Raw genomic sequence first — 14150 nt, forward strand, 5'->3', positions numbered from 1 at the left:
AAACCAAAGATATTTTCTTATGTCTCTGTCAATACCTTCAAAATACAGTGTGCTCCAGAGCTCCATCTCCCCCTCCCCTCTCTGAAGTGGATCTTCCTCTCATGAATCTGCCATCACAGGGGATTCCAAAGGAATCTTTGGAATCAGAATAGGAATGGAGAGGGGACAAGGGGACAAGGGGAATTGGAGACAGCAAGTATAGACTATTCTTTTGAGTTTTACTATAAAAGTGCAGTATCTGGAGATGGATGTGTGGTCAAGGCACTGTTTTCTTAAGATGGGGGAAATAAGGGTATGTTGCACGCAGATGAGAATGATACAGTAGAGAGGGGGAAATTGATGATGCAGGAAAGAATGGGAGAACTGAGGAGTGATGTCCTTGAGTAGGAGAGGAGATTAGTCAGGAGCAAGGAAGATGCATGTCCATGGGTAGATGCAGTAGTTGCAGGTGGGTGTGTTCTTCTGGTAACTTCTCTTTTCTCAGGGAAATAGGAATCAGGGTCATCAGTTGAGAGTGACGATCAAGGAAAAGGGGTCAAAGGTTTGAGTGGAGAGAAGAAAGAATGAAATAGTGTAGGAGAATGGGAAAGCAAACAAGCCAGGAAGACGTAGCAGGACTTTGAGGCAGTATGGAAGGACCTCAAGAGATTAGTGATCTTGAATTTTCAGTTAGCATGACTGGTTACTTCTCTCCAGCCATGTTCAGCTGCACTGGTGCAGGCGCAGTGGGTGAAGAGTTGGGTTTCCACCTGGTCTTGGATTTGTCAGGAGGTAGCAAGAATGGGAGTTGAAGTTATTTGGGCAAGAGAGTTGAGGGTATAGGTAAATGATGCTTGTAATGAAAGACCAGGGAAGTTGAGTTGAATTAGGAGAGAAGCAAGGACCTGAGTGGAGAAAAGAGATAGGATCAGTTTGGGTACGGTGGAAGGATAGTTGAAATTGGATACTCAAAATGATGAGCTGGGCTGAGAGATGATGGTAGTTAGAGAGTGGGGTGTGTGAAACTGAGATTATGCAACTGCAGTTACTGGTTATGATATGGTCAAGATGTGACCTTGGAAGTGAGGGGCTGAGGTAGGTGGAGGATAAGCTTATTGGAGGAGAGATGGTCATAGAACTGAGAGGCTGGTTATGTCTATGACAGAATCATGCTAGAGGGAATGACCATGAGCTGGGAGCTAAAATTATCAGTGAAGGAGAGGGAGTGACTAGGGGTGTACATGGCTGCCACAAGGGGTAGGTAATGGATGGAGACTCTGGTGACATGCATGTCAAAGAATCTGGGGGTTTTAGGGAGAAGAGAGGAAGAATGGCTGGCTTGGAAGTAGCTATGAAGAGCAAAGAGGATGCCTATCCTATCCCAGTCTTGTGGTATGACGGTCCTCAGGGAGAGAACAGCGACTGCTAAGAAAGCTGCAAGGGAAGCAGAATCCACAGGGGAAGCAGAGTCCTCAGGAGAGAACCCAGCTTAGAGCAAAAACGTGAGCAAAAAGATGAAGAGAACAGGAAGACACAGGCAAGGGTGTCCATTCATTACAGAACTCTCAGTAATAGTCAATGTCTGGAAACAACCTAAATGTCCGCTGCCAGGGGAATGGATAAATAAACAATCGATTGGTTCAAAATAGAGCTAGTTCATTTTCACAACAGTGAAAATGAATGTACTAGGTCCACATGGATCAACATGGAAAAAAATCTCACGAACATAAACTTGAATGAAATAAGCAAGTTGTAAAAGGTTACATTCAGTACGATGCTACTTACATAAAATATTAAGACCCACAAAACAATGCTATAATATATTATAAGGCTATAATAGGATAATGGTATCCAAGGAAGGACCCCCAGCAGCTTCAGAGTGATGGTTTTGTGGTTACCCATGGAGACAGAGGGAGGGGAGGTGGGTGGGGGTGGGAGTAAAATAGCTTTGGTTGTGTCTAAAATATTTTACTTCTTAATGAAAAAAAAAATGCTGAAACAAAACACAGCAAAATATCAACTGCTGTTAAATCTAGGTTGTGGGTTCTCAGATTTATTTTAATTTTTTGTATGTTTGAAAGATTTCACTTGAAAAGAAAAAAGAACCTGTGTGTATTATTATAAAGTATGGTGATCAAAACAGTGTAGTACTGGCACCAGGATGGACAAACAGATCAGTGGATTAGAACTGAGAGTCCAGAAATGACATCATACATTTAGGGGCAATTGATTTTCAACAAGGGTGCCAAGACAATTCAATGGAGAAAGAAGGGTCTATTCAGCAAATGATACTGGGACTGGATAGCTACATGCAAAGAATGAAGTTGGACCCCTACCTCACATAAGATACAAAAATTACCCCCAATTGAATCAAAAATGGAAATGTAAGAGCTAAAACTATAAAACTCTTAGAAGAAAACATAAGGATGAATCTTCATGCCCTTGCCTTAGGAGATGGTTTCTTATATATGACACCTAGGGCACAAGTAACCCAAGAAAAAATAAATTGATGTCATCAAAATTTAAAACTTTTGTGCTCCAAAGAACACTATCAATAAAGTAAAAAGACAAGCCAGGGACTTCCCTGGTGATACAGTGGTTAAGAATCCGCCTGCCAATGCAGGGGACACGGGTTCAAGCCCTGGTCTGGGAAGACCCCACAGGCCGCGGAGCAACTAAGACCATGAACCACAACTACTGAGCCTGAGCTCTAGAGCCCGCGGGCCACAACTACTGAGCCCGCGTGCCACAACTACTGAAGCCCGCGCACCTAGAACCCGTGCTCCGCAACAAGAGAAGCCATTGCAGTGAGAAGCCCGCGCACATAAACAAAGAGTAGCCCCCGCGCGCCACAGCTAGAGAAAGCCTACACGCGGCAACAAAGGCCTGACACCGCCAAAAAAAAAATTAATTAATTAAAAAAAAAAAAGACAGGCCGGAGAAAATAAGGATCTATCAGGATACATAAAAAACTGCTACAACACAACAACAAAAATATAAGCAACCCAACTTAAAAATGGGCAAAGGATATGAATAGACATTTTTCTGAAGAAGATATACAAATGGCCAATATGCATATAAGATGCTCAACATCATTAGTCATTAGGAAAATGTGAATCAAAACCACAATGACTGGGCTTCCCTGGTGGCGCAGTGGTTGAGAGTCCACCTGCCGATACAGGGGACACGGGTTCATGCCCTGGTCCGGGAAGATCCCACATGCTGCGGAGCGGCTAGGCCCGTGAGCCATGGCCACTGAGCCTGCACGTCCAGAGCCTGTGCTCCGCAACAGGAGAGGCCACAACAGTGAGAGGTCCACAAACACACACACACACACACAAATAACCACAATGACATCCCACTTTATACCCACCAGGATGGCTATAACCAAAAAGGCAGACAATAACAAGAGTTGGCAAGAAAATTGAAAAATAGGAACCCTCATACATTGTTGATGGGAGCATAAAATGGTAGATCCTCCTTGGAAATAGTCTGGCAGGTCCTCAAAAATTTAAACATAGAATTACCGTATGACCTAGAAATTCTATTCCTACTTATATACTCAAAATAGTTGAAAACATATGTTCACAGAAAAATCTGTACACAGATGTTTATAGCAGCATTACTCGTAACAGCCAAAAGGTAGAAACAACTCAAATGGCCATCAGTGGATAAATGGATAAACAGAATATGATGTATCCATAAGGAAATATTATTCAGTCATAAAAACGAATGAAGTACTGACACATGCCACAATATGGATGAACCTTGAAAACAGATTAAGTGAAAGAAAGACACAAAATACCGCCTACTGCATGATTCTGTCTATATGAAATGTCCACAAAAGGCAAACTCACAGAGACAGAAAGTAGACTAGTGGTTGTCAGGGTCTGGGGAGAGGGGGAAATGGAAAGTGACTGCTAATGGGTACTGTGTTTCTTTTTGAGGTGATGAAAATGTTTTGGATTTAGATAGCGGAAATGGACATACACCTTGTGAATATATTAAAAACCACTGAATTATATACATCCTTTACAAGGGTGAATTTCATAGTATGTGAATTATATCTCAATTAAAAAACAAAACCGGGGACTTCCCTGGTGGTCCAATGGTTAAGACTGTGCGCTTCCACTGCAGGGGGCGTGTGTTCGATCCTTGGTCAGAGAACTAAGATCCTGCGTGCAGCACGGCCAAAAAGCAAAACAAACCCAAAAAACCTAGGATACAATCCAGTGTGGTCCCAGCAGATGACTTCTATTCTCTGAGCCTTGGTTCCTCATCTGAGGGGACTTACAGTAACCCCGGCTGCACCCACCTGAGATGGACTCTCAGTCGATCTAACGAGCCCGTCTGACGGGGCTTGTTACTCTCGCGGGTGCCTCTATTCCTAGTCTGATCGTGGCTGCAACGATGAGTGGCCACTGTGCACCTGGACTCTGGCATCAGACCTGAGCACAGATTCAGGCTCCACCACTCACTGGGTGTGGAATCTAAGTCTCAGCTTCCTTCTCTGAAAAATGACGATGATGATGGTGGCCGCTTCTAAGTGTTGCTGTGGGAAGATGATGAGATAGTTGGTGTAAAACACAAGACACAGTACATCTGGCGCTCAGTAAGTACCAATGGGCTGCTGTCGTCTTTTCTTCTTCTTCTTCTTCTCCTTCTTCTTCACCTCCCCTTCCTCCTCCTTCTTCTTCCTCCTATTACTGTAGTGCTTGCCATTGTGGCCAATTAACCCCAAAGTCTTTTACTTCTTCCTCCCCACCCCTCTCTCTCCATCCCAGGATTTCCCCGTTGCCTCAGAGTCCACCTGTCTGGCCCAGGCCCTCAGATAAAAGTGCTCATCCTTCCTTCCATTTGTGGGACAACTTGGGGTGCTGATCTCCTCCCTGCCAAGTAGATGGATGGCAGGATGTCCCCTAGAAAACTTTGGCTCCTAGCTGCTCAGAAATCAGGAGCCTGGGGTGGTCCTCCCAGCCCCACGTGGAGCTCTCTCCTGGGGCCCCTTGCCTTTGCTGAAAAGAGGAAGCTCTGAGGCAGCTATTCAGGGCAGGGGCTTTCTCTTTGCCTCTCAGTGGAAGCAAAAGCCCAGACACTACTTCTAGGAATTTATCCACCAGTTGCATTCTCCCTCATGAGTAGGTTCAGGGAAGGTTATTTCGGCATTTTTATGTAAATGCAAAAGACTGGAAAATCCCCAAACATCCATCCATCAGGGGACCAGCTATATGAATTTTGGTAGATCCATACAGTGAAAAACCAGATGGTCACTGGAAAGAACCCTTCCTTTCCCCCATTTCTTTCAAAGGAATGCCTTTATATATGTGCTTGCATAGACTGTTTAGGAAGGAAAAATAAGAAATCATTAAGCTTGTTTGCCTCTGAGAAGGGGAAATGAAATGTGGTTGGGAGGTCAGAGGTGAGAAAATTACTTTGCAGTCTACCCTTTTTTCTGGCTGTATGAATTTAAATTTTTATCTTTTTGAATTGGTCAGTCATGCATATGGAAAATAATTTCAAATCATTCAAAAAGGTATTTGGTGGAAAATAAGTCTTTCCTCCTCTGAGCAGCTGCCCCCAACCACTACCCCGTTTCCCTCCTTAAGGGCAACTAATGTAATGAATTGTTTGTGTATCTTTCCAGATATAAGCTATGCATTTCTGTAAATCCACATTTACATGTAATTAAATGTATGTTTATAGAGGTAATATATACATAACATAAGCTTTACCATTTAAATTGTTTTAAAGTGTACAGTTCAGTGACATTAAGTATATTCACATTGTTGTGCTACCATCACCACATTCCATCTCCAGAACTTTTTCATCTTCCCAAAGTGAAACTCTATCCCATCAAACAATAACTCCCCATTCCCTCCTCCCCCAGCCCCTGGCAACCAGCATTCTACTGTTGATCCCTATGAATGTGACTACCTCTAGGTACCTCACAGAAGCCTCTAGGAATCATACAGTATTTTTCTTTCTGTGACGGGCTTATTTCACTTAGCATAATGTCCTCAAGGTTCATCCATGTTGTAACATATGTCACAATTTTCTTCCTTTTTAAGGTGAATAATATTCCAATGTGTGTGTGTCTATCACATTTTGTTTTTCCATTCATCCATCGATGGACACTTGGGTTGTTTCCACCTTCACGTATTTTTTAATAAACAAAAATTAATTTAAATAAAAGAAGAAGGAAGTTTAGGGGAAAGAGGATGTGATCTGGGAGCTTCCCATGCATTGCCAGTGCTGTAGAAGGACAGAAGGATAGGGCATCATCAACCTCTTGACGAGGAGGGAAAACATCCCCTTCATTGGCAACTGCCCGTGATTCCCCGCCTTCAGCCCCGGGAGAGAAACTCCCCTTTCCTTTCTTTGAAAGCTGGTCCTTTGAGCCCTGCCTGGGAACTCAGGGCTCCTTGAACGCAGTACCTGCCTCTTCTGCACCAGGGAGGCCAAGGGCCCTGGGGGAGCAAAGGCCTGATGGCTGCACGTGTGGCTTACCATCTTTCCAAGCCCCAGGGAAATGGGGTGCTGGGTAGCAGAGGCTGAGCCAGCAGGAAAGCCTTGGGGCCCTGCCGAGTCCCTGGGGTTGCAGGTGCTCTCCAGGGGGGAGACCCTGGGCCCACTCCCTGGAGGGGCCTCCATGAGGGCCCCGTGTAAGGAAACCCCGAGTGCAGATGAAGAACCGTCAGGCCGGTTCTCTGTCTCTCACTCGCAGTCCTCCAGTGACAACCCATTTTTACAAGATGATTTCCACATTTAAAAAAATTTTTTTTTCTTTTCTCCCCATGCTTTTGTTATGAAACATTTAAAATGTTCAGGAAAGTTGTTAGAGCAGTTCCATGATTCACTACTTCACTGCAACATTGTTAACATCTTGCCATGTTTGCTTTGTCTTTCCCTTTCTCTTTCTGGGCTATGATATACCTATACACATACATACATGTACATGCGTACAACACATTTGCACACACATATGTACACACAACCCACACGTGTGCATACACACACTCACATGTATACAATACACACATACATGTATGCATATACACACGTATACACGTGCACATATATAGGCGATACATACATGCATATACGTATGTATATGCACATGCACACACATATACACACATATATATTTCCTCTAACCTGAACTCTTTGAAAGTAGGGTCATCATGAACTTCACCCCTAAATACTTCAAGTGCATCTCTTACGAACAAGGACATTCTCTCACACACCTTTAAAATCTTTATGATACCTAAGAAAATCAACAATAAAGCCCTAATAGCATCTAATATTTAAATTTCCTCACTTGTCCCCCAAAGGTCTTTTATAACTGTTTTCAAAATTAGGATTCAATCAAAATCTACCTATTGCACATATTTGGCTGTTATGTCTCTTCAATCTCTTTTAATCTTCAATGTCCCTAATCCACATTTTTAAAAAAAGAACATTGACTATTTGTTGATCTCCACATGGTCGTCTTGTAGGAGACCCGGAAGGCCCCACCTTCTGGAGCTGTCTGTTTTCTTGCGGGATGGCTCACCTTCCTCTAGCCCCTGTATTTCTTGTAAACTGGAAGTTAGGACTAGAGGCTTGATTAGATTCTGCGTTACACCTTTTCTTTTCTTTTTTCTTTCAAGACTTAATTTTTTAGAGCGGTTTCAGGTTCACAGCAAAATTGAGAGGAAGGTACAGAGATTTCCCACATGCTTCCTGCCCACAGACAGGCGTGGCCTCCCTCACTATTAACCTCCCCCACCTGAGTGTACCTTTGTGACAAATGATGAACCTACTTTGACACATCTAAATCACCCAAAGTCCATAGTTTATATTATGGTTTATTCTCTCCTGGTGTTGTGTAGTTTATGGGTTTGGACAAAAATATAATGATGTGTATCCATCATTGTGGTCTTATACAGAGTATGTTCACTGCCCTAAAAATCCTCTGTGCTCCACCTCCTCATCTTTTCTTCCCTCTAAGCCCTGGTAACCGCTGATCTTTTTACTGCCTCCATAGCTTTGTCTTTTCCAAAAGGTCATATAGTTGGAGTCATAGAGTTTGTGGCCTTTTCAGATTGGCTTCTCTCACTTAGTAACATGCATTTAAGGTTCCTCTATGTCTTTCCCTGGCTTGATAGCTCTTTTCTTTTCAGCCGTGAATAATAATTCCATTGTCTGAATATACCACATTTTATCTGTTCACCTACTGAAGGACATCTTGGTTGCTCCTAAGTTTTGGCAGTTGTGAATAAAGCTGCTATAATATAGGCTTTTGTGAGGACATAAGTTTTCAACTCCTTTGGGTGAATACCAAGGATCGTGATCATTGGACCAGAGAGTAGTTTAACTGATAATATATACATAATGTAAAATTTACCATTTTAATAATTTTTAAGTGTACAGTTCAGTGGCATTAAATACATTCATATTGTTGTGCAACATCATCACCATCCATCTCCAGAACTCTTCCGTCTTCCCAAACCAAAACTCTGTATCCATTAAAAACTAACTCCCTGGGGCTTCCCTGGTGGCGCAGTGGTTAAGAATCCACCTACCAGTGCAGGGGACACGGGTTCGAACCCTGGTCTGGGAAGATCCCATATGCCGCAGAGCAACTAAGCCCGTGCGCCACAGCTACTAAGCCTGGGTGCCACAACTACTGAGCCTGTGCTCCAGAGCCCACGAACCACAACTACCGAGCCCGTGTGCCACAACTACGGAAGCCTGCACTCCTAGAGCCCGTGCTCTGCAACCAGAGAAGCCACTGCAATGAGAAGCCCATGCACCACAACGAAGAGTAGCCCCCGCTCACCTCAACTAGAGAAAGCCTGCACGCAACAACGAAGACCCAACGCAGCCAAACATAAATAAGTTTATAAAAAAAAACCCCCACAAAACTAACTCCCCATTCCCTCCGCCCTCCAGCCCCTGGTAACCACCATTCTAGTTTCTGTCTCTATGAATCTGATTCCTCTAGGAACCCCACAGAGTTGTAAGCATGCAATATTTGTCCTTCTGTGACTGGCTTTGGGTAACGCCTTTTTTTTTTTTTTTTTCGCGGTACACGGGTCTCTCACTGTTGTGGCTTCTCTCGTTGCGGAGCACAGGCTCCGGACGCGCAGGCTCAGCGGCCGTGGCTCACGGGCCCAGCCGCTCCGCGACATGTGGGATCTTCCGGGACTGGGGCAGGAACCTGTGTCTCCTGCATCGGCAGGCGGACTCCCAAACACTGCGCCACCAGGGAAGCCCTGGGTAACGCCTTTTGACAAGAGGTCTTCCAAGGCGATGCTGTGCACCTTCAATGCACATCCATCAGGAGGCTCATAGGAACTGCAGCTGAACAGGCCCTGCCCGGCCCTGCATGCAGCCCCTCTCATCTGGCTGCCCCCTGCTCCCTGACCCACTCTGCCCCAGCTGCTCAGGCCTCTCACCCTTTGCCCTTGCCCCTTCCTCCCTGGCAGGTTTCTTAGTATCTTCTGAATTTCAGCTTGCCTGTCAGCCCTCATAGAGTCTTCTCCTGACTCCCCAAACCTGCTTCCCCACAGTCACTGTCTATTTTTCTCTGTTTCATTTTATTCGCGGCACTCACCACAGCCTGACATTACCTTATTTGGTTTTGTTTTTTTGTGTGTTTTTTTGCCTGTTTATTGTCTGTCTCCAAGGTAAACATGAGAGCAGGGACCTATTCACTCTGTGTCCCCAGATCCTGGCAGTGTACCTGGCACGTGGCAGGTGCTTGTATTACTCTCCTCTTGCTTCTGTAACAAATGACTTGGTGGTTTAATACACCAATTTATTAGCTTACAGTTCAGCAGGTCAGAAGTTCTAAATCAGCCTCAGTGGAGTAAAACTGAGGTGTCGGCAGGGCTGTGTTCCTTCTGGAAGCTCTAGGGGAGAATCTGTTTCCTTGCGTTTCCCACCTTCTCGGGCACATAGCGTCACATCATTTGGACTTCCGCTTCTGTCATCTCATCTCCTGTCTGAATCTGACCCACTCGCTGGCCCCTCTTATAATGACCCTGTGATTGCTTTGGGTCCATCCAGAGAATCCAGGAAGTCCCTCTGTTTTTGTTTTTGTTTTAATATTTATTTATTTTGGTTGCTCCGGGTCTTAGCTGCGGCACATGGGATGTTCGTAGCGGCATGTGGGATCTTTAGTTGCGGCATGCGGTCTTCTTAGTTGCAGCATGCAGACTCTTAGTTGTGGCATGCATGTGGGATCTAATTCCCCGACCAGGGATCGAACCCGGGCCTCTTGCATTGGGAGCACAGAGTCTTACCCACTGGGCCACCAAGAAAGTCCCAAGGAAGACTCTGTTTTAAGGGCCTTAACTTCAACACACCTGCAAAGTCCTTTTTACCAGGTAAGGTCACATGTTCACAAGTTTGGGGAATTAGATATGGACATTTTGGGGCGGTTCATTATTCTGTCGACCAAGGGCTCAATAAATATTTGTTGAATGAATGAAAGAATGAATGAGTGGATGGATCCCTCTACAAATGGAGTGCTGAGTCCTGAACTCCAGGATGGCTTATCTACTTACAGGCAAGGCCCCTCTTCCTCTGAGCCCGGGTTTCTTCTTCCATTAGATGTGTTCTGAGCACCCACCATGTACCCCACTCTTGGTAGACCCTGGAATGCCAAGACAAATAAAGGGAGACCCCACCTTCTAAGAGCTTGGAGTTTGGCTTCTGGGAGGAGATTGAGAAAGAGAAAACCTGATGTAGTCTGTTCAAGTCCACGTTCTAGGTCACCTCAGAGAATTTTGGAGTCCTGAGGGGGTGTGTTTACCTAGAAGGTGACATTTCAAATGGCTCCTGATGCACGAGTAGGAGTTTACGCGGTAGAGAAGTGGCAAGGGCATTCACGGCCAGGGACAAGCCACAGACCTCTTTGAAAAACTCTGAGGACTGTGGATGTGATTCCTCAGGGGAGTGAGACCAGCTGGGCAGAGGTGATGGGGTCGTGTCTGGAATGGAGGCCTTGAAGGCCACAGTCAGGGGCATGGGTTCAGGGGGCCACAGCAGGGTTTTGAAGCAGGAGAGAGGCATGTGCAGCTTTGAATCCGGGCTACTCACTCTGGTCACTGCAGTGTGGATAGGGGAATGAGGGGCCAGCATCTGAGCCTGAGGTGGAGGTGGCCTGGACTGGGCAGGGACAATGGGGATGGAGATAAGTGGACAGATCCGAGACAGACTGAGGTAGTAGAATCAGTGGGACACGGCGGTAGATTGAGAAGGGGCTGGGTGAGGAAGAGCGTGGAGACAGCTGCGAAGGAAGGACAGGCAAGATGGAAATGTGTGGAAGCTCTTTATAGCTGTTGAGTGGACCATGAACTGGCCCAAGCTGAGACTTTGTGAGAAGCCCTAGAGGACACCGGTGATGGGGCAGAGAAACTAACCCAATGGCTTCATAGGCTTCTCCCTTTGAAGACCGATCAGTGATGAAGGTCACCCTTCATCAAGATGGGCCTCAGTTCCAGGTGAGGGTTTAGGGCTATTTGGCTCCTGTCCACATTCTCACTTGATTTACAAACAACCACTGGGGTAAATACGTAGGACTGCAAAACCATCTCTCCCATTTCTAGATGGGTAAACTCAGTCCCAGAGACATCCAGAGACATGGCCAAGGCCACACAGCCAGCAGACCCCAGGGAGAACAGGCCTCCAAGAGGCCCAGCTCAAGGGGGATTTTGCAAGTCTCTTGGGACCCAGAGGGGAGGTCAGGGTGGGGGTCCCCTTTGAGTGGTTCCTGGCCACAGAGAATTTCCTTCTCTCTGGAGGAAGTGGGAGTTCTTCTTTCATAACGTGAATGTCAGAGATTCTGGGCTCACTGGTGACTAAGAGTGTCTGAGGCTCGTGGGTGTAGCAAGCGTTTAAATACCAGAGCTTCCTGTCCTTTGGCGATTGTAGACACCTGAGCTGGGACACACAGGACGAAAGTATGGCCAGCCTGCAGACCCCACTCCTGGCTGCCCTCATCCTCCTTGCTATGATACTTCAAGCAACAGAGGCAGGTGAGGCTGGGAAGAGGGAGGGCTCTCTGCAGAGGTCAAGGTCAGATACTGGAGTATCATCCTCATGTGGTAGAAAGAGCACTGAACTGAGAGCAGAAGACTCCAATCTGCCGCTGGCTCTTGGGCTAGTCCCATTGCTTCTCTGGACCTCAGTTTATACATCTGTTAGATGGATAGTCTTGAAGGCTTGGAGTCTAGGATCTATCTCAGCTGGGCTCGGGGTTGTAGTGGGCATGGCCCAGCGTCTCCTACTCCAGAGAACTCAAGGGTAGGGCCTTGGGATGTGAAGAAGGAGCCACTGAAGGAGGCCAGCTGGGGTGGGTAAAGGCAGGAGCAACGGTAATAGATGTTCCCTTGGAAAACCAGTCCTGCCCTCTCACCGCCCCATTTTTCTCCAGAACCTGCCCTCAACACTGGGTTCCTGATTTCTCTTTCCATCCCAATGTACACTCTTCTGCCCTATGATGGGCAGGGGAATGAGAACTGGACTGGGAGTCTGGGAGCTAGGAACAACACTGCTCAGTTATTGGGGTTCCTGAACACCTTCCCTGCATGACAGGCCCCATAGGGTAGGTACTATTATTACCCTCTGGGTCTGAGGAGGAAATCAGGTCTCAGATGTTAAGTGACTCACGGCAGAGTGAGACTCGAACCCGGGCTTCCATGCCTGGACTCTGCCTGAGCCCTTGTCCTGACTCTCCAGGGTCATGCTGTGTGATCTGGGCAAGTCCTCCCCCATCTCTGGACCTCAGCCTCACCATTTGCACCATGAAGGGGATTAGGGTAGATGTGAGCTGAAGGGACGTTCTCAGGTTACCTGGGAAGTTCTTCAAAGTGTCCACCTGGTTCAGCAGGGCTGGGACTAGGCACCGAGCTTTTCCGACAAGCTCCTAGGTGATGCTGATGGTGTGGGTCCACAGACCTCAACTTGAGTAACAAGGTTCTAAGGCTCCTTCCTGTTCAGCGTGTCTGGTCCCATCTAGAGCTTAGGGCATTGTTGATGCTCGGTCATTCTGAATCCCTCTCCCTTGAGCTGACCAAAGCAGAGTGTAGACTTTGGGCACTCAGCGGCTTCTCAGAGGCCCCAAGAGTGGGGACTTTGAGGGCCCAGAATCCTCTGGACACCAACCTTCCACGTGATAACAGAAAAGCTGGGTCAGAGGTTTGGGCCAAGGGAGAGCAGCCTGTGACTCCTCTGAGCACCCTTCTCCCCCAGGCCCCTACGGTGCCAACGTGGAGGACAGCATCTGCTGCCGGGACTACATCCGTCACCCCCTGCCCCTGCGTCTGGTGAAATATTACTACTGGACTTCGGAGTCCTGCCGGAGGCCTGGCGTGGTGTGAGTAGGAAGCCGGGGAGACAAGACCTTGGAGAGCTTGACGGGTGGGGCCTGGGAGGCTGCAGGTGCACTCAGGGATGGAGGAATGCAGCCAGATGTCAGCTGGGAGCACTTGGCCGAACTAGACGGCTCAGCTGAGGCTTGGGTGGACCAAGAAAAATATCACGTTATCATTCAACAGATATTCTCAGGCACCTCTTATGTGCCAGGCAGCGTGCCAGGTTCTGAGGATGCAGAGGGTGCCGCTCCACCCCGGCAAGGCACATAGGTAGTGCAGAGCTGCCATAGAGCATAGGGTTCAGGGTACGGGCAGTATGCCTGGTTCCGCTGAGTCAGCAAAGATGCTCCCATCAGAAGCATCTTGGATCCCAGTGCCCTGGGAGTCAGTTACTTGAGGCAGCCTATTCTTACCAGGAGCATATTAAGAGCTGACACTAAGTGCTTCCTCAGGGCCAGGCACTGTTCTGAGCATGACTGTTTAATTCTCACAATGATCCTATAAGGAGGTGCTATTCTTTCCATTTTACAGATGGAGAAACAGGCTTGGGGCGGGGTGAGGGGAGAAGTGACTTGCTCAAGGTTGCCCAGGCTGGAACCAGGACTCCTGGGTCCTCGTTTAGGGCTTTCTCCTAAGGTTCTCATTCTCCTTTGCTTCTTTGCTTCCTTTTCCTCGGCCTGGAGCCTGCCCCCGCCCCTGCCCCTCCCCCTGCCCCTGCCCCTGGCTGGGTGACGGGACCTGTCCTTTCTGGGGCAGCCCCTCTGGCTGCTGCCTGCCAAACCACAGAGTGGGGGGTGTTTGAGCTTG

At 47.1% G+C, this 14150-nt stretch overlaps 1 protein-coding gene across 1 annotated transcript in view; it reads left to right on the forward strand.

Annotated features, from left to right (window-relative positions):
* CCL22 (C-C motif chemokine ligand 22) overlaps window positions 1-14150 on the forward strand; it is a 43778-nt gene that overhangs the window by 26208 nt on the left and 3420 nt on the right. Inside the window, exons 2-3 of the mRNA XM_030847952.2 lie at window positions 11902-12005; window positions 13222-13345. Of these exons, the coding sequence (XP_030703812.2) occupies window positions 11902-12005; window positions 13222-13345 (228 nt within the window). The remainder of the gene's footprint in view (window positions 1-11901; window positions 12006-13221; window positions 13346-14150) is intronic.

The sequence above is a fragment of the Globicephala melas genome, chromosome 19 (genome assembly GCF_963455315.2).
Source record: "Globicephala melas chromosome 19, mGloMel1.2, whole genome shotgun sequence".
Taxonomy (NCBI): domain Eukaryota; kingdom Metazoa; phylum Chordata; class Mammalia; order Artiodactyla; family Delphinidae; genus Globicephala; species Globicephala melas.